The 21,844-nt window shown below is 40.7% G+C and overlaps 1 protein-coding gene across 2 annotated transcripts in view; it reads left to right on the top strand.

Moving 5' to 3' along the window:
- Positions 1–21,844, top strand: part of dusp22a (dual specificity phosphatase 22a) — a 48,865-nt gene that overhangs the window by 14,682 nt on the left and 12,339 nt on the right. For both annotated transcript variants that reach the window (XM_051135577.1, XM_051135578.1), the window contains 4 exons: positions 4,383–4,465; positions 16,708–16,757; positions 19,254–19,328; positions 19,631–19,802. In XM_051135577.1, the coding sequence (XP_050991534.1) occupies positions 4,383–4,465; positions 16,708–16,757; positions 19,254–19,328; positions 19,631–19,802 (380 nt within the window). The remainder of the gene's footprint in view (positions 1–4,382; positions 4,466–16,707; positions 16,758–19,253; positions 19,329–19,630; positions 19,803–21,844) is intronic.

Raw genomic sequence — 21,844 nt, 5'->3', positions numbered from 1 at the left:
AAATGGAATGTGCCTCCTGATCTACATATATGTATCTATATTTGCACAAATCATTCGTGATCCAGCTTCACTTACAGCAGAAGTGAGTATTAGGTTTTTTTTTTTTAATGAATCTTTGCGATCGCCATTCCTAATAATGTTAGCAAGTTCAGCGGCTGAATGCGGCTAAAGTAAACAGGCTCGTCACTCCACAAAGAGAAGAGGGGGGGAGGGGCGAGAAGAGCTCAGTAACATTTAAAGCAACCTCGACCAGAACAGGATGATTTTTGCAGAACTGATTTTGTCAAGGTAAAAAGGGTGTTATTTATGTTACTATTGAGAAATTTTAACCAAAGCATGTTATAGACTTATAGACTTTCCAAAAAATATACTTGGGGGTCCCCTGGTTTTTCAATAAAAATATAATACTTCAAACATAAAACTAGTGAAAATAAAATGAAAAGATTCGATTGCTGTATTAAATTTAGAACTGCTCACGTTAAATCATATTTTATTTTTGCGTGTTTTTACAGTGTTGCGCATTATAGCCCATCACACACGACTCTGTTGAGTTTAGAATGCCGTGGCCAGTCAGAGGCGTTCAGAACGGTCATTGCTGAAACCTGGTGTTTTGTTCAGATTGAACTCGCGAATTTCCTCATTATAAGCAACAAAGTGCAGATGTACGAACTATGTAAGTAAGAGGTTTATTCATCATACAGTGTATGGACAGCTTCATTGATTAAAAGAGGAGTTATGAGAGCTTAAACACTAGCTAGACTGACTGTGCTCATTTAGAGTGTGTTCTTTCACTGCATGATTAAGTCTAATAAAATGCATTTTTTCAAAATTCAGGATATGGGGGCAGAAAATGTATATTTATATCATTTCATTTAATCAATATCACATGAAGAGTGCCTTTTTTTTTTTGCAAAAATCACAAATGTGATATTTTATACAACAGTTTAAACAACATATGTGATATTATACAACAGTTCAATAAACTAAAGTTAATATTAAGAGACTTATGTTTTAGACACCGTATTGCCTATTTTTGCTCTATTTCGCCAACAAAAATCATTCTACAAGCCACAGCAGTGTTTTTCGTTCCTGATTGAACCAACCGTTTAAATGATTTGGTTCAATCGCAACGACTCACTTATTAACCGTATCCACATTTAAAATTACCTTTTCATTTTTTTAAATAATTTTAAATATCAGCATTCAACGTTTTAGGATTAAAATATTAAAAGTTATTAAAATATTAATAGTTTTCATGCATTTGTAACTGCAGGTTAAATGCATTCATGTCCTGCATTAAACAGTGGCTAAATACATCTAAATGCCAATTCAGATGCAGTGTTTCCTCTATATTGAAAAGAAGAATTTTGTTGATAATGATTTTCTTTGTTTGATAATGTCCCACACTCTCTCACTCTCCCAAAACCAGTGGTCAACAGCTGGAACACGGGAAGGTTCCTCCGTCCAGGGGAACAGCGGAGGCTGGTAACCGAGTACGCACTGAAAGGGTGTTAAGCCGGTGGTATCTTGGCAGAGAGAGTTCTGTGCGTACTCGCCCCACTGGAGGAACCTGCTCCAGCTGTGCTGGTCCTCGTGACAGTATGCCTGGAGGTAATGTCCCAGCTCTTGGATCTTTCGCTCTGTCTGGCCATTGGTCTGTGGATGGTAACCGGAGGAGAGATTAACAGAAAAACCAAGAAGCTTAAAGAAAGCTTTCCAGACATGAGAGATGAATCGGACATGAGAGATGAATCGTGTCGGACGGTCCCCGGTCCGACACGATCTCCTCGGGCAAGCCGAAGTGACGAAACACCTGCTGGAACAGATGTTCAGCAGTTTCCGGTGCCGTGGGCAACCCCTTTAAAGGGAAAATCTTAGAGAAGCGAACAACCATAACTAGGATACAGGAGTTACCTTCGGAGCTCGGGAGATCTGTCACGAAGTCCACTCCAATATGGGACCAGGGCCTCTGTGGAATGGGTAGTGATACCAGTTTTCCTATGGGAAGTTGACAGGGAGAGGTAGACATAGCACAGACAGAGCAGCTCTGGACGTACCTGATGGTATCACGGCGCATACTGGGCCACCAGTATCGGGTTTGAAGGAGCGAGAGGGTCCGTTGGCTACCTGGGTGTCCAGAGCCCAGAGACTGATGAGCTGTGCCAAGAAGGGTTAGTCGTTGAGATCGAGGAACAAAGATCTTCCCTTCTGGGCATTCCGGCAGAGCGGGCTCCTGGAGGGTGGCGTGCCTGATGGTATCATCCTGCTCCCAGAGGATGGGGCTGATGATTAGGTTGGAGGGGATGATGGGTTTAATGGTTCAGCAGGGTGATCTGAGGAGAACTGTCGTGAGAGAGCGTCAGCAGATATGTTCTTGGAACCGGGTCGATAGGTGATTTTAAAGTTGAAACGTGTGAAGAATAATGCCCATCGTGCTTGTCTGGGGTTGAGACGTCTCGCTTCTCGAAGGTATTGGAGATTTTTGTGATCAGTGATAATGGTGAATGGATGATTAGATTCCTCCAACCAGTGGCGCCATTCCTCCAGGGCTAGTTTGATGGCCAGTAGTTCTCTATTGCCGACATCCTAATTCTGCTCCGCCGGAGACAGCTTCCGAGAATAGAAAGCACAGGGATGGAGGAGAGGAGGCTCGCCGACCGCTTGGGACAGCACCGCACCCACTCCAGTGGTGGAAGCGTCGACTTTAACCGTAAAGGGAAGTTCGGGATCTGGGTGGTGTAGTAAGGGTGCGGTGCTAAAAATCTCCTTGAGCCGTTGGAATGCTTTGGGAGCAGCGGGGTTCCAGATGAGAGCTTTCGGTTTACCCCTCAGGAGGGAGGTTAACGGAACCATGATGGAACTGTAGTTCTGGATGAAGCGTCTGTAGAAATTGGAAAATCCCAGGAAACGTTGAAGTTCTTTAACTGTGAGGGGTTGTGGCCATTCTTGAATAGCAGAAACCTTCCCCTGATCCATCTGCACGCCCTCGGCAGTGCTGTCTGTAGGCTCCCAGCAGCGCTGTCTTGTTCCAGCCGCTAGCCGCCGCCAGCGTACGGAAGTGGAGAATGTATAAATTCACTGAAGAAGTACCTTGCTGAAGACAGAAGAGCTGGTCGGAAGTGGTGAGTGTACCGGTGGTTGTGCTGAAAACCTTGGAGAACTGTTCATAGGAATGAATGATGGGATTTACGGAGTTCCAAATAGCTTTTGCCCACTGTAGGGCCTTACCGGTGAGCAACGAGATAAGGCAACCTTAGTGCTCTCAGACGGAAACATTTGTGGTTGCATCTGGATGAACAAGCTGATTTGAAGAAAACTGCTACACTCAGCCGCCTCGCCCGCAAACGTGGTGGGCATGGCCATGGGAGATCATGAGGCAGATGGCGGCACAGGTGTGGGTTGAAATGCCGCCTTTAAGGCATTCACCAACTCAGAGAGAGGGTTAGGTGCAGCTTGTGCTTCGGTGCTCATCTTTCTTTGTTTTACGGTCTGGTCTTCTGTCACAAACACACACTGAGATGGAGGAGACGAGAGGTGAGTAGCAATCCAATCCAATGTTTTATTGACAAGCTTGTTCGATGAACAACATGGTGAAAAGCAGAATAAAGAGTTCTTAACTGAATGGTGTTGCAAAGTTGAGATGACACAGAGTCCAGGTATTGAGCCACAGCAAACGCCAAAGCACAATGTAGAAATCCACGTGGAAACAGCATAGAGTCCAAGGAAGCTAGCATGTGAACAATAGACCAGACAATGAGAGTGTGTGTGAGTGTCTCTTATATAGGGCGTGGCTAAATGAGGATCAGGTGCAACAGATTAGAATTCGGGTGATGATGAATGAGTGGGCGGTGCTACCGGAGGTGTGGCAGATGGAGGTGGCTGTGGTGAATGCCTGACAGATAACAGCCTAAAATGTTTTATTATTCTAAGTGACTGTTGATTAAATACAAGAATTTGATGCAAAAGATAATAAAAGACAGTGCACACTTTCAGAAAAAAAAATGGCTTTATAAAAGTTAAAAATACCCCCAAACTTATTCATTAAATTAATTTACTTGGCTAGATATTTAATTCTTCTTTGCTTAGTGATTGTTTGGTACACCTAATTCACTAATCAAAATAAGCTTTTATCTTAGAATTGAGTTTTCTCAATGATAACAAGGAAAAGACAAAAATATGAATCATATTTGTATAAGGTGGGGGGGGGGTTGGTCTGGTTAGGGGAACCCCCCAAGAACTTTGCCACAATTCGAACACTGCTTACTGTTTAATACTGTAAAGCTAATACTGTAAAGGTGACTTGACCTGAAGCACCTTATTAAATAACCGGTCAGTGGGTGCATGCTAAACACAAGTTTGTCATTAAATGTTTCTGTACACAGACTCAGAGAACAGAGACGGTCTGTCCCGCAATGGCATCACCCATATTCTTTCCGTGTGCAACAATGCCAAGCCTGTCTTAGAGGTAAGAACAGCATTCCACAGAGACCACAAGGAGAGAACTTTTCCATTTCTGCTTTGACACTGTAGAGTATTGTCATTGGGTGAATGTAACTTCTTAATACTGCATACAAAGCTTAGGGCAGTCTGTGACATATCTGTGACATATTTTATTTGCTTTAAACATGTTCTAAAAGATAACATGAATATGTAAATACATCAGTCTGACAGGAATGAGTGGGTTATTTATAAGAATGTTGAAGCAAAATGACACTGCTTGTTGGAACTTAGTATGTGTGTTATGAGCAGCAGGGGGCAGTGAAGGTTCGCTGTATAGCTGATAGTGACACAAACTACACTAACCAACATCTATCATCTAAGTGTTGGGGCCTAGTTATTAGTTACCTAGTAAATTTTGATTTGGAAATATGCATCAAACAGCCACAAAGAATACATTTACACAGTCCATATGAAATGCATAAATGCAATGCATTTTCAGATAATAACATGCTTTGGGTTGGTGTACACACCATTACTGTGTGCAATTCAGAACGGCATTAAGAATACCTTTTAAATTCCAATTAAATTCCTAATTCAAGTAGCAGAATTGTATTCAAATACAATATAAATTGTATTTACATAGTTGCATTTTCGAATTTAAATTTAATGAAGTAGAATTCAGATGAAAAGAAATTCAGAGTGACAGATTTCAGCCTGGGTTAATCTCATAAAGAGTACATAATATTAAAAGTCACTTTATATATTATATATTTTATAAATGTATGGTTATTGCGAGGTTATCTGAGAACAGTGTGGTAGTGGTGTCAACTTGTTATAAACAGTTTTTAATTTCCTTTAATGTCTTATTAAATGTTCCAATGAATTAAAAAGAAGTCAATTCACTGTTGCAGTTGTATGCGGTTACACTTTATTTTAAGGTCCAGTTCTCGCTATTAACAAACCATTAACTGTAGCTTTTGCCTTAATAAACTCATAATTTGTTGCTTATTAATAGGTAGCAAGGTAGTTGTTAAGTTCAGGTACTGTGTAGGATTAGGAGTGTAGAATATGGTCATGCAGAATAGGTGCTTTATTAGTACTAATATACAGCCAAAATGTTAATTAGTAACTGGTTAAGACTGAGAATTGTTTGCTATACTTAAATGTTACCTTGTATGCAGGACAGGCCCCAGACATTGATAGCGCCTAAAAACGCTAAAAAGCGGGCAACACTAAATTGAACTTGAGTGTAAATAAATAAATAAATAAATAAAGTCCCAACTATTAGTAGTAGTCTCATATTTATCATTAAAACTGTATTTAATTATGCCGATTTGAAATACTGCTCAGCATTAAGCAAAATTAGTAACAGTCTCATGCAGATTGAATATGCACCGTAGGTTTTGTTTTGTATGAAAACATGACAGAAAATATATGAAAGAATGTATGTATGAATTAATGAATTCTATTAATGCATAAGAAGGAATCCACTGTCTTCAAAAAAGTTTTGATGCCATTTGCTCTTCATCTTCACTTGATGTAATGCCTAATAAAGTCGTATTTATTAGTGCGGCAGTGCTATGTTTACATGTGCATTAAATAATCTAAACACTTCAGATGATGAAGTAGCCTATGAGCAAATAAAGTGCCTAACATTTATCATTTTCACTTATCCCTTTTCCTAAAAATGATTTATAGGGGTGGTTAATTGTGATTTTACTTTTTTAACTTTCGTTAGTATGTAATGTTGCTGTTTGAGCATAAACAATATCTGCAAAGTTGCAAGGCTGAAAGTTCAATGCAAAAGGAGATATTGTTTTTTTAAATTTATGGCAATTTATTGCCTACAAAAACGGCCCGTAAAGACTACAACAAGCTACTTTCCGGGTTGGTGACATCATAAACCGAGATATTTACATAAACCCCGCCCCCGGGACCATGCAACAAAGGGGGCCAGGCAAGACGAGGAAGAGTTGTTGCCATGTCGTCAAAACTAGCGGCGCACGAAAAAATCTATTCATATATGAATTGCGATTCTGTCTTCTAATGATTCTAACACCGTGTCTACACCGGATACGAGCAGCGCGGTGTGACAAAATACAGTAGACCCCACAAATCCCCGACAGTAAACCGCTGCCTCTGAGGTATGGGAAGTGGAACCAGTTTTCCTGCAGGTAATTGACGAGGAGTGTTAGACATGGCACAGACTGAGCAGCTCTGGATGTACCTGGTGATATCACGGTGCATGCTGGGCCACCAGTACCGAGCCTGAAGGAGCGAGAGGGTCTTTCTGCTGCCTGGATGTCCAGAGCTCGGAGATTCATGAGCTGTACCCAGAAGGTTTTGACGTTGGGAGCGAGGCATGTAGATCTTCCCTTCTGGGCATTCTGGCAGAGCAGGCTCCTGGAGGGTGGCGTTGCGGATGTTCTCGTCTAAATCTGAAATGATGGGACTTGCGATCACGTCAGGTGGTATGATGGGTTCTGGTTCCACAGGAGAGACGACGTAGAACTGCCGGGAGAGGGCATCAGCTTTCACATTCTTAGAACCCAGACGGTAAATAATCTTGAAGTTGAATAAGGTTAGGAAGAGGGCCCTTCGAGCCTGCCTGGGGTTAAAGCGTTTAGCTTCTCGCAGATATTGGAGGTTCATGTAATCCGTGATTATGGTGATGACATAGCCGAGGAACTGGACTGAAGGCTGATGAAACTCACATTTTTCCAACTTGAGATAGAGACTGTGTTCTCTAAGTTTTTGGAGGACCTGCTGGCGATGGTCGGCCAGGTTCCGGGAGTAAATTAGAATGTCGTCAATGTAGACCACGTCGAAATGATGGAGAAACTCCTGGAACACCTCATTCATGATTTGGAAGACGGAGGTACTGATACGGAATTACCCGGTATTCATATTGCCCTGTGAGTATGATGAAGGCCGTCTTCCACTCGTCTCCCGCACGAATACGAATGAGGTTGTAAGCACTCCGCAGGTCCAACTTCATAAACATTTGTGTTCCGCGTTGCTCCTCAAGAGCGGCTGGGACCAGGGGAAGTGGATAGGGTTGCTGTATGATTTGGGAGTTGAGCTGATGGTAATCAATGCAGGGACGTAGACCTCCATCCTTTTTGGCCACGAAGAAGAAACTCAAGGTGGCCGGCGAGGTGGATGGTTGAATAAATCCTTGTTGCATTGCTTCCACAATGTACTCCTCCATCGCCTGGTACTCCAGGATGGACAGTGGATAGATCCGCCCTTTGGGAAGCTGGGCTCCAGGCAGCAGCTCGATGGCACACCGATGAGGTGGTAGACGAGTGGCTGCCTGTTTACTGAATACATCCTGGAACGCCGCATACTCCGCTGGGATTTCCGGAGAGATTTCTGGTTCTGGACTTTCGACTTGGGTTTAGGCTAGGGGTACTGGAATGGATCGTGGGAGAGGTAAGTTAGATAGACACTGATCATAACATTGTTTGTTCCAGCGGATAACGTCACAGGGATCCCAGCGGAGTTCTGGAGGATGTAGATGAGCCACGGGCCTCCCAGGATGACGCTAATGGTGAAATCCTCCAGTACTAGAAACCGTAGATAGGTGAAGAATATCATACCCTCCCACGTCCCAGTGGCTTTCCCTGAATAGTTTTCACTGATAATTCCTGAAAATGTTGTTGACGGGTGAGTTGGAGTTGACTTAAGCATTCTTGTGAAATGAAGTTGCCGGAGGAACCTGAATCAATCAGAGCAGAGACAGAAATAGACTGTTCTGAAGTATGGAGAGTAACAGGTATCAGAGTTAGATTAGAGACGGAACAGCTGATCGGAGGTGGTGAGACTTTTCAGCGTAGCTTTGAGCCAAGATTTTTTTTTTTACATGTAAGTCAAATCGTAGCAGTATTCTTGAGAGTAAGGCCTGATAAACACGGGCCCTGACCTCATGATGAAAACTTACCTGCCGGAACTTTTTCACAAGACACAAAATACGTATCAATAAGTGCAAATCACTGCAGTTTCCAACAGAAATGAACACTAGAACACTAAACACTAAACAGCAAGCACTTGTAATCATTTTCGTACACAGTTATGATTACAGCTTCATGTTTTGCTTTCCGGTGTTGAACCCCACCGGATTACTACCCCCCTAGAATTGTTAGGTTTAGGGTTAGGTGTGGGGGAGTGGTTAGGGTTAGGCAATCATGTAGCAATTTCAACGAGAGGAGGTAATATGCTAATTTGGCAGGGAGTCGAAAATGGACACAACACCAGATGTAACAAGCTTGCTCGGTAGCTCAGCTGGCACGGAATTGGACTTGAAATCGGACCTCTGTTGCTGACTGGCTACAAGAGTGTTGTGGAGCTTGGTCTGATCAGTCTGAACCACTTTGTTTTTGCCCATATTTACATGACAGGCTGACAATGATTGGGGTACTACACCATCAGCTCCAGGATGTTAGATTTTGCTGTATGTGGTTGACCAGTGGTTTGGATGGCTCGCCATATGTATTAGATTTCTCTAATACATAAAATAAGTAAGCTTGATCAAAGTTCATGGGAAAAGAGTTTATTAAAGAAAGTCGTGTAGCATAGCCGTCTTCTAGATTTTAACCCAAGGTACTGTCTGTGTGACCAGACTTTATAAACACAAACAAACAACAAGACATTGATAATAAATCAGCTTTTTAGAATGATTTCTGAAGGATCCTGTGACACTGAAGATTAGGATAATGGCTGATGAAAATTCAGCTTTGCATCACTGGAATAAATAATATTTTAAAGTATATTAAAATAGAAAACAATAATGTGTGTGTGTGTGTGTGTGCACAGCATAAATAAGTACACCCTCTTTAAAAAAGTACAAAGATGTTTTCTTCATGATCACCAACACAATTTATGGAAACATTGCAAAAATGAAATGTAATAAACATATACGTGAAACAAAGAAATATACAGCATGTTGTTAATATCTGTTGACACACACCTTTCAGGTGCACCCTAGACACATCATCAGTGATGTAACCTGGGGTCATCGGGTGTTTTGGGTCTTTCAACACCATACACCCTCGCCCAGGCGACCCAGCCAGGGGTGATCAGTCCCCAACCTGTGTGTAGGTAGCTTGTGTAGTCCAAGGATCACCCCTTTTGATCCACAGCCATCTTGATGCCTTCTCAGTAGCATCCATGATGTTTCTGATGGCTTTATTCTTGTGCAGTCTCTTGATTCCCAAAAGCTTGAGGGCCCTGCATAATGACTAGCCGGCAAAACCTCGGCAGCCAACCTCGATGTGGAGGCAGCGGGTTTTCCGTCCCCTATTCTCCTCGTATATTCTTCTATAACTCCTTGTACTTGGCCACTCTTCTGTTCAAACTCCTCCTCCATCCGGTCTTCCCAGGGCACAGTTAATTCCAGCAGGACCACCTGCCTTGATGATTCTGAGAATAGGACTATGTCAGGCCTAAGCGTGGATGTGGCGATGGTTTTTGGGAATTTGAGCTGCCTTCCCAGGTCAACTTTTAGCTGCCAGTCTCGAGCTGTTGCCAGGAGTCCACCCGCTGCTTCCTGATGGTTTCTCTCCAGCCTCGACAACCGCAATTGTGCACTGTGCTGGCTACTGGTGCTTGCTGAGAGAGATCCCTGTGCTGATCATTCCAGCAATTACCCTTAACACCTGATCGTGGCGCCACCGATAACGCCCCTCTCCCAGGGCCTTCGGACAGCAGCTTAGTATGTCAGTTGGCGTCAGTTGGCGTCTGTCCTTTCCCCCGGGCCTTGTCATATCAAGGTTTATGATTGCAACCAAGCCCTGCACGTCCCGACGCCACTGTCCCCACCAGCATACTGTGCCGCAGCCGTGTCTCAGTCTGGTTTACCGCCTCCTGAGCACTCCACTTCCTACCCGTCCTCACTTCGATGCCGGCTAAGGAAACTTTGGTGTCCGTGGATTCTCCGTACAGCAGCACCTCCCTTGCTCTGGAAACCATGAACCCCTCCGACATGCTACTGAAGGGGAGTTGTAGCTTTTTCTTCCTTCCCTATAAGGCTATGCTGGTGAAACTGCGGGGGAGGCCCAACCACCTACGTAGAGAGTGGCTGATCTTCCTTTCAAAGCTTTCGACAGTGGTTAAGGGAACGTCGTAAACCAGCAGTGGCCATAGGAGTCGTGGCAGAATACCATGCTGATAAATCCAGGCTTTAAACTTCCCTGGCAGCCCTGACTTGTCCACTGCAGCAATCCAGGTGTGCAGCTCTTTTCCAGTTTCCTCAAGTGTGACTGTGTCCTTAAGTGTGCTGTTGAAGACTTTTCCCAGGCTCTTAACTGGCTTCTCTGTGATTGATGAAATTTGCACTCTTCCAAGGGAGAAGTGGAACTTGTCGGTTACGTTTCCTCTCCTCAACACAAGGGACTGGGACTTGGCTGGCTTATTCGGGCCCAACTAATGAGGCATTCCAAACCTTGGAGGATCCATCTACAGCCTGGTATGGATGTTGTGGTCAGATCATCCATAAATGCTGGTGGGCTGTCGCACACCTGACCGGCTAAGTGGGCCTCTGCATTCCACCTCTGCTGACTTAACTATCATATTCATGGCCAAGGCAAACAGGATGCACCCTGTGATTATTCCTTTCTCCAGCCTATGAAAAGCAGATGTTACTGTTCCAGAGGTGACTCTCAACTTAAAGCAGCTATAGTAGTTCAAAATGAGGTTGCTGATCTTTTCTGGAACATGGTGTCGGGTCAGTGAGGTTTCCACCACCTTGTGCGGGATTGACTCATAAGCATTGGCGAGATCAAGCCACAGCACTGCCAGATCGCCGCCACCTTCAAGAGCCTCCTGGATTAGCTGGGTGATTACTCCTGTGTGCTCAATACAGCCTGGAACTTTTGGGATCCCACCCTTCTGTACAGCGATATCAATGTACTCGTTCTGCAGGAGGAACTCCGTCATGCGTCGGGCAACAATACTGAAAAATATTTTTCCCTCCACACTGAGAAGTGGGATGACCCTAAACTGCTCAATGTTACTTGAGTTCTCCTCCTTAGGGATCCAGACACCCTCTGCATGTCTCCACTGCTGCACCACTTTCCCCCTCCTCCAGATGACTTTGATGATTTTCCATAGTCGCTAGAGGAGTTTGGGGCACCTCTTATAGACCACGTAGGGAACTCCACTTGGACCTGGTGCTGAGTTCGTCCTAGCTGCTTTGACAACCTTCTGCACCTCTCTCAAGGTTGGATCCTTGAGGTTAAATGCCACACTGGGTTCCGGTGGGGATATTAATGTGCTACACGGACCAAGGTCCTGGTCCCTAGCTGTATCACTATAGCTGGTGCTGAGGTACTTATCGATCTCGTCTTGAGTACAGGTATGTCGACCGCTACGCTTCTGGCCGAGGAGTCTCCTGGTGAGTCCGAAGGGGTTTTCAATAAACTATGCACATCTGCGGGCCCTCTCCTTACTCCTCTTTTTGTGACATTCAGCTCGACGGGTGGTTGTGAGCTTACTTCTTACAATGTTCCGAAGCTCAGCCAGGGCAGCTCTATTCTCCTCACTTGCCTGCTTGAACTGCTTTCTAAGCAGACGGAGCTCCTGCCGCAACTGTCGGATCTTCTCCTCCCAACGATTTGGTCCTGCAGTTCCACCAAACTGATGCTGCTCCTTCACACCAAATCTCTCAGCAGCTATAGTGATAATTATTAAACACATTGTCTGAAGCCTCCAGTCAGCATCCCCTCTGGGTGTTACTTGGAGAATCTGGTCCATGTCTTCATCGAGATGGTGCCACTCATTCTTCTTATTAGCGGCAGGCGTAAAATATGTAAATTATTCCTTTTATTAAAACAAAATTATTCTGTTTTGTTTCAATAAAGGATTGCAGAAATGAGTACAACCTAGCTTTAATTCAGCAAATGTATAATATTCTAGTACAGGGGTGGCGAACGTCGGTCCTGGAGAGACACAGCCCTGCAGAGTTTTGCTTTAACCCTAATCAAATTAATCAAAACAAATCAAGATTTTATTAGGGTTGGAGCTGAGCTCTGCAGGACTGCGGCTCTCCAGGACTGGAGTTTGCCACCTCTGTTCTAGTACTTAGTATGTCCTCCATAATTTTAAGTACTGCTCTGACTCTTTTTTTCACTGAGTGTACAAGTTTATGGCAAATTGTCATATCTGTCCTTTTTAACTCTTGGACCTCCATAAAAGCCGTAAAAAAACTGACTCTGAGACACCTGTCTGATATTTTTTCTGCTCTTTTGTTTTTTTTTTTTCTAGCAAAAAGTCACTCATCACTAAATAAAAGCTTAAAGTGAAGGTCTGATTATTTCAGGGGCCTTGTTACAAGTCCATTGTTGTTGTTATATTTCTGTGTTACTTATGCTATATTTTCACACTTAAAACAAGGATTTAGTATTCCTTTTGTACCATTGACCTATTTTGTGCAATGAGATATGTCTCCTGAGCATTCTCTCTAGAGTGGTTCTATTGTCAAGTCTGGGAATGATTCCCCCTCTCCGCACTTTCGCAATACAACACTTTATCACTTTGGTAAGAATTTTTTTTTTTTTCCTGAATAATTTTGACATGCTTTTTTGGTAGTTGACCAAGCAGACTTTACACGAGTGGTGCTCAACCCTGGTCCTGGAGATTGACTTTCCTGCAGAGTTCAGCTCCAACCCTGACCAAACACACCTGAACCAGCTAATTAGGATCTGAAGGAGCACTTGATAATTACACACAGGTGTGTTTAATTAGGGTTGGAACTGAACTCTGCAGGAAGGTCGATCTCCAGGAACAGGGTTGGGCACTAGGGTTGGGTATCGTTTGGGGTTTTTTCGATACCGGTGCCAAATCGATACTTTTAAAACGGTACCGGTGCCAAAACGGTGCCTGAACCGATACTTTGAAAAAAAGCCACAAAGTGGTGGATGACACAAAAATATATTTTTATTGGACAAAAAAGTTCTTTAAATTGAACAATGTATTAAAAGTAAAAAAAGAAGAAAAAAAAAAAGAAGTAGTACTATACATTATTAAGTCAATGCAAAACGCAACAACAATAAAACCTAAGCCACCTAACCCAACTACAATAATTTAACAGCTTAAAATTTCAGAAATTCTTTTGCAGAAATATGAATATATGTGATGAGATCTTGGAAAACCCGTCGGATGTAGCGGTGGGACGTTTTCAGGAAATTCGTTTTTCATTAAATTATTATTCTATAACATCTTGTCTATCATCTCTGAAAATATCTATTGCAATTTATTGCAGCAAGCAGAAATGACTGTCTTTCTCCTATATTAAGAACGCGCTGCGGAGGTGCTTTCCCAAACAGTTAACCTATCAAAATAAACCACATAACATATTTAGTAAAGGCTTATCAGTTCACATTCTCCACCAGTCCTGTGTAAAGTACGGCAAGCAAATTTATTTATTTATTTATTTATTTATTTATTTACTTACTTACTTACTTACTTACTTTAATATCGTGAGATGGCGGAGCACAACAACGCCGTCTAAAGTACTGCAGCTGCTCACGTAACCGATCTTACTCGTCTCAGTCTTCTCAGTTTTGGTGATGTCAGTGCCCTAAATGATGTTGCGGGCTATTTCACATCCAGAGATGAAGGATCGGATGATGAAGTTACTAAAGAGGAGTCCGATGACAGTCTGTTTTATCACAGTGCGCGAACAGTTGCGCTGCGCTCGCTTTTACTACAAGGTAGGCTGCATTATTTACTAAACATAAAATGGGTGATCAACGGAAAACAAACGTTAGTCTGTTTGTCTAATGATGCAGTAGCGCTCCTAACTTGACAGACAGCTCTCGTTAAACCCGTAAAGTGAAAGTGAAAGCCGTCTCACTTTAAAGTTTTTCTCAAAATCCCATTCCTGAAAATCATCGCTATCAGCCAACCTAAGATAGCCATAACGTAGGTTATGTAAAAAATAAAAGTTTTGGAAAGGGGCTGAACGCAGCTTTCATATGGTGTTAAAACCTAAAAAAAGGTAAAATTTCACCATGTGTTGGGTTTTCCTAGATCGCATCACATATTTGCCGTCTCTGGCAAAATACGACACCTCTCCAGCTGATGTCTGCAAACTGTCAAACACGGTGCATCCCTCTGCTTTCAACTTTATTCCACATACCATCAAATGTTTCATGAGGTTTGACGCGTTTTCCCCTTCACACGCAACTGCTGTAAAACATTTGCTGCACGTCGCAGTGTCTGAATCATTTCTCGTGAAATATAGCCACACTTTAGAATGTTTAGTTTTTGGCATTTTAAGTTCGACGCGTTTAATGTAGCTCGCTAAGCTAAAGGCAAACCACCTGCTGCAGTCAGAGCAAGTGTAACGATAGTTGCAGCATTCACGCGCTTCTCGGATGCATTTCCAGACGATTTGTGCTTTTAATTCGAAATGTGAAAATGGATAGTAACTACAAAGATGTCTTGGATTTCTATCATCAAAGCTTTCCGACTTTCCCGAGTTTTCTCATTCAGTAAAAAATGTTCTGATCATTCCGACACCCCATGAATGCAGTATTTAAATTTAACTAGCGATCATGCATGTTGATGAATCAATGCTTCTACATCCGTGTCATAGCACCAGAAGACAAATATTTCAATCGACAGTTCAGGCATTTAAGTGGCACCGAAATTCGCGTTCTGATTCGGTCCGGTACATACCGGTCACATGGGTACCGGTGCCGTATTGGCACCGGGTTTCGGTACCCAACCCTATTGGGCACCCCTGCTTTACACTCTCTAACTAAAGAATATATCACTAAAGAACACTATGTCTTCAAAGTAAAGATTATTTGCTGAATTTGTCTCAGAGTCTGAGAGCAGATACATTCATTTATTTCATTTCAAATGACAACGTTATTGTGTTCTGTAAAGCAAATCAGCATCAAAATGAGCTGTAAATTTTGACGCAAAGGATCTTAACTTCAGTAACATGTCACTTGAGAGAATGTTAGGAATTCATTGAAATTTTGCAGTATTTCTGCAGTTTTATCTGTAGTTTTATTTTGAAATGGAATCTGCATCTGTTATTAGAACCGAAAGTTGTATCTTGTATTACATCTCACACACTTTAATGCCTTTTGAATGGAACATATACACTTGTTTCGAACTGGAATCATGGCGAAATATCCTGTGATGTCCACTACACAGGGCACTCATGGTCAAATAGAACAAATGTTGTATATGATAAGAGATACATATGAAATGTGCAGAGCCGGGGGGCGCGAGGACTGGAGTTGGGAAATGCTGATCTATACGACAATGTGTGCCTGTGTATGTACCACATCATTAACATATAGATATACTTTGTAACCTGGCAAAGATAAGAAAAAAACCAACAACAACCTGAAGCAAGATATAAATTAGCATTTGATAATTGTCATTGACATTTGTCATTGATCCACTTATTTGTGAAGCCATTAAGAGCAATAAATAAATGACAGAACCTTGACTCTGACACTGAGTGCAGCTAAAATCAGCCATGCACATTTAGCATGGCTAATAAAACATTGTCAATAGTGTCAATTGGAAAAAAGTGTCCTTGAGGTTACATAGCTAAATATGGTGAACACTGGTTGGAGTCTATACAAGCGCAAATGCTTCTTTCACTTTAACCTGTTCTCATATCTGTAGCTTTATATCTTCAAAGCAATTACATCCAATAGACCGTTTGTATAGTTAAAAACTGTTGCGTTAACACTGCTGCTTACTGTATATGCTTAGTAATTCACTCCCGCATCAAATGCAAGACTGTTAAACATGACGCTTAGTTTAAACTTGTTTATGACTGCTCATTTAGGAAGTAATAAGGCAGACCACACAATATGCACAGCAATATGAAGTAAAAGAACATTCACTTATCTTGGATGTTGATTTTAGATGCTTGAGGTATGAAGGAGGTAAGTGGCACAATAGATTAAAAGTAAAATCTGATTTTGCGGCACCCCGTATCATTTTGCCTAGGCCAGGGGTTTTCACACCTTGAGGCCCCCCAGCACTGCACTGTTTGTATGTGTCCCTTATTGGATGCACCCAGTTCAAGTAATGCAGTCTGTACTAATGAACTCATAAGATGAATCAAGAGAATTTACAGGATGAAGAATGTGCGAAGCTGGGGGGTCTCCAGCAGAGGTTTGAAAACACTTGGCCTTTACCACAGGTCGGTCTTGATTGTATAACACATCTTATGTACTACAGTGGTGATTCTTTGTTTTTAACTATCTGTTTGTTTTTTGCTCTCTCCATTAGGACATGACCTATCTTTGCATTAATGCAGCTGATGCCTCCAGCCAAAATCTGTGAGTCACAAAGGAAGTGCAACACACAAGCCTTTCCCATATACATGCGCACATACACACACACACACAATCACACACTATCAGAAGTATATAGACTGTATGTTCAGTGGAAGTATATTGAAATTATATATATACACAAAATATAAAATATATATATTAAGTATATTTATATACAAAACGACAAAATATCTTACTGTGAAATTGTCACAGTAATTTGAAAACTACAGATGTTCCTCACAGTCACATGACTCTCTTATGATGAAACAGATTATTGCAAAATTTTAACGTCATTAATCTCTCTCTCTCTCTCTCTCTCTCTCTCTCTCTCTCTCTCTCTGTGTACACCTGATATTTTCTACATTATGGGGACCAAATGACCCCAAAACGAGAGTAATACCAATCAATTTTGCCCTTGTCTGAATATTTTTAGTCCCCTTGAGAAAATAAGATAAATCATACAGAATGCTGTTTTCTGAAGAAAAATAAATAAATGAATAAATAAATAAATAAAAAATGCAGAAAGTTTTGTGTTAGAGGTAGTTTTAGGGGTAGGGTTAGGGTAAAGTGATAGAAATATAAAATCATTACACCCATGGAATATCCCCATAATGACACCGGGGTGTTTGTGTGTGTGTATTTTGTTATATATGGTTTATTAGGACACAAATGTGGACAATGACATGCGTACTACAACATAAACAGTTCATGAGGACACTTCCTGTGTCCTTGTTAATCAAACGGGTTAAAAACATACTACATGAGACTGACTGATACACCACCTTTAATCAATAAAAAAGTGAAAAAAAGAGAGAGAAAAAATCATCAGCCACTGACAAATGCAATTACTTTGATACCATTACTATTTGGAGTGATGGTTCTGCTCAACATATATTTTACTTACTTTATCTGCAGTACATTTATGATTTGGCATCTAGCGGCAGGATCATCTACAGACCAACCATAACAGCTCCAGTGATTAAACTGTTTTTTTTTTTTTTTTTTTTTTTTTTTTGCTTTGTTTTTTGGTGATAAGCTATGCCTAAGCAAGATTACAGAACTTTGTGTAGATAAAGTGACAAACTGAATTATCTCATAACATCTGAATGTTTTAGAGATAAACAAATATTCTAAACATGACATTTTCCAGATGAAAACAAACAGATAGATGTCTGGATGGTGTAAGTGTGTACATGAGATACTAGCCCCTGATGCAATCCTTAGGGAAGGAAACTGCACTGGCCACTAGACCTATTAAAAACCCCTCTGTCACAATCCCACAACTTTAAAATAAGGATAACGGTCAGTCTGCCTGTTTCATCACACAAGTCCTTTCTCCCAAATGGGTGGCCACACACACAAACTGGCAAAACAGGACTGTGGCAGGTTTTTATTAAATGAAAGTTTGAATCAGAATCAGGTGTCAGAATCATTATACACTCACAGTATGAATAGTGCCTATCTGGTAGTCGTGACACAGTTTTAATGACACATGACTTGTGGCTTAGAAATATGCAGGAGTAATAGTGCTGTAAAGTATCTTCCTCATTTTCTGCTGTTGGTTAAAACCGATGTGCAGTTTATCTATCAAAAGCATTGCCAAAACTTGGAAAAATGTAATGCCATGGAGGAACTTCTCTTCATAATTGTGTTACATAGCTTATCTTTTTTAAAACAAAAGAAATATGTCAGTGGATTATGTCACGTATAATATGTATTTTAAGTGGTAATGTTGTGAAATTAGCTCATAAATCTTTATGCAAAAAAAAAAAAAGTTAACATAAAAATGTGCTTCTTGAATCACCAACAAAACATCTTTATAGTGTATAACAATGTTATATACATGATATTGATATAACTTGCATATTTTGCTTTGCCATATTTTGAGTTTGTGTTAAACCCTGGAGCATTAAATATTCAAAAAAAAAAAAAAAAAAAAAGGTTTTAGTTTTATTGAGAAATCAGCCTTTATTTGGAGAGTAGTTTGGAGGTTTCACAATCTCTTGTTGCCCAATCATACCTGAAATTGAGGGCTTTCAAGCTATTGGATAACTGTAATCCCTGACCCAAACTGTCTAAAACTGTGTATATTAGTTTTAGCAACTTTACTATAAAATGTAAGTTTTAAACATCATGTTTAATCTTTTTCCTAGAACTTTCTCAAAAAATGCCCAACTTTGCAAGTTAGTACCTTAAAACAATGCCTCAGTTAAGTTACTGAGTTTTCATTTATAATGGATTTCTTTTCATGGTTCAATATAAATGAATGAATGATTGAAAACAAAAATGATTTAAATAATAATTAACCTTGACATTTATTTTGTGCATATTTCAGTATCCTGTGTCTGTCTACTTGTCAATGTTGCTGCAAATCAGATCAGAAAAGGAAAAAACAAACAAACTACAACTGAAAATGACCAAAACAATTAATCTGCACTAATCTGCGATATCTTTAATGATGTAATGCAGCTAATGTCACTTTTTTTGTATCTTGTGCAGGTCTCAACATTTTAAAGAGTCCATACGATTTATCCATGAATGTCGACTTAATGGAGGGGCATGTCTAGTTCATTGGTGGGTTTGTCCACTTGAGTATGGTTTTATATTTGTGTGGTATTGTGACATGTTATGGTATGATCTATTGGAAATATTAGGATAGTTTTACAGAAACCATTGTTTAACTGTAACATCTTAATATGTAATAGCTTTTTTAACTTTTTAGCAGTATTACAGTATAGACAGGCCATTTAACCTTTAACTTTTTTTTTTTTTACAGTTTGTGTAAATGAACATTTTCTCCATGCCAAACAATTATAATTAGTATTATATGTTCATGCTTCAAACTCCTAACCTAACAAACCCTCTCCCTGCTCTAGTCTTGCTGGGGTGTCCCGCAGTACCACCATGGTGGTGGCTTACCTAATGACTGTCACCAACTATGGCTGGGAAGAGTGTCTGACTGCGGTGAAGGCTGTGCGTTCCTTTGTGGGCCCAAACTATGGCTTCCAGCAGCAGCTGCAGGAGTTCCAGATGAAACAGGTTTTAGAGGTAGATTCAGCATTTTATACACTGATTCTGCCAGGATGCAGCTTACAATCCTGGTTTGATACTCAGAAATGTCAAACTTGTGTAAAGATAATGTTTGTGAATAACGTGTGCAAGCGACAATGTACAGTCTGCCAATCATTAGAAAAGTGGCTTATTTTGTGATAATGGCTAACTGTAAATTATTCTGCTTATTGCATACTACCTACTGAATTAAAATAAATATATAAAAAAGTCAATGAAAATTAAATATTTTAGTTTATTATGTAAGAAGAAAGAGAGCGTAGTGTGATATAAGAGATACGAAACTAGCAAAGCTGTGCAGGAAATCACTTTTTGTGGAACAACAATCTTGTTACGCTGTTAAGTTGTAAGACTGTAAAATAGTATAGTTTCATTTTCGCATTATCCACCTTATTTTCAACATAAGAGTATGTGTGGCCATTTTTAACTTGAATGTGCAAGACTTCTTGTGCCAGCAAGACTTCTTGTGCTTACTGTCCATTATCCTGATTGATATTGCAAACTGGTGAAATGTTTTAGTTACCATTTTTCTGAACCTGGGCTTTTTTTTTTAAGTAGTATTTTTGGCATTTGTTATATAGATCATTAGAGGTAGGAGGCAAAGTGGGAGAAAGAGAGGGGGTGGGTTTAGAATGCACCACAAGCCAGGACTCAAACTCAGATCACCTGAAGCTATGTGTCTGAGCACTGTCCATGATGTTTAGTACTTCTATTAGTGCAGAAACAACTGCTGGTACTCCATATGTAGACTTTGGAATATCTGGAAGAGATAGATTTCAACCGAGAAGACAGAAGATAGCTTTTTCCTCCCTCAGATACCAATTTTAATCAAATGGCCCCCATAGAACGCTTTTTTTCTTTGGATAAGGTAACCATTTGGCCAGTGGTGGCTACTACTACTTCTGACCCACAATCCTAGAACCCCACAAACTGTCAGATATTGGTCCAGTGGTCTAGGGGAACACTAAGATCATGACCAGTCGTCATCTGGTTCTCAGTTACAATTTCAGATCTTCTGTGACCATGTGTTCTCAGAAACTCAGGACCAAATTTAAAAAGTCACTGAAATATCACTTTAATGTATGACACAACCTAGTGGCATGTTGTAGTGACTTGATTCAGCTATCAACAACAATGCACATTTCACCAGAAAAATAATGTTAGTTCTGTTGTGGTGTGGCAAAATGTCTAGAAATAAGACCCAAGAGCAAATAATCTTAGGACAGAAAACTTAAAGGAGAGGCTTCCAGAACAACAATTTACAAATAATTTGCTCACCCCCTTGTCATCCACGATGTTCATGTCTTTCTTTTTTTTCAGTCGGAACTTCTGCAATGATGTAGGATGATTTTAAAATGATTTTTGAAGTTGAGGGAGAAAATATGGGCAGAGTTTTTTCACATACCCTAACTGTCTTGAGCCAGAATACACAAGAGTTCAAGGACTGCAGGCCAAGATGAGCGTTTGAGAATAAAAAGCGTTTCAATTGTATTTTTTTCTGTAAATAACCGATCGTTTTGCTAGATAAGACCCTTCTTCCTCGGTTGGGATCGTTTACAGCCGCATTTGGGATCGTTTGAAGCCACATTTAAAATGCATTTTGGAAGTTCAAAATCTGGCACCATAGCAGTCCATTATATGGGGGAAAATGCTGAAATGTTTTCCTCAAAAAACATAATTTCTTTATGACTGAAGAAAGAAAGACATGAACATCATGGATGACAATGGGGTGAGTAAATTATTTGTAAATTGTTGTTCTGGAAGTGGAGTTCTCCTTTAACTGCATACTGCTGACTCATAAAAAAACAACTTCTATGCTTTCACTTTTTCTTAAATCCCTCCCTTCTCTAGCTTGTACTATCTTAGACAATGTTCAAAACTTTGTTTTGCTAGCACTTCTTGTTTTATTGCCTCCTTAAGATTAATTGCTTCTTGTAGTCATCACTGTTTCTGTTAATAAAATAATTTGCTAAATGAATAAATGTAAATATAAATATATAACAGGTGAGAAACCAACAAGA

The sequence above is a fragment of the Labeo rohita genome, chromosome 18 (genome assembly GCF_022985175.1).
Source record: "Labeo rohita strain BAU-BD-2019 chromosome 18, IGBB_LRoh.1.0, whole genome shotgun sequence".
In the NCBI taxonomy this organism is placed as follows: Eukaryota; Metazoa; Chordata; class Actinopteri; order Cypriniformes; family Cyprinidae; genus Labeo; species Labeo rohita.
Note: the sequence above shows the minus strand (reverse complement) of the source record. Positions and strands in the feature narration are given on the sequence as shown.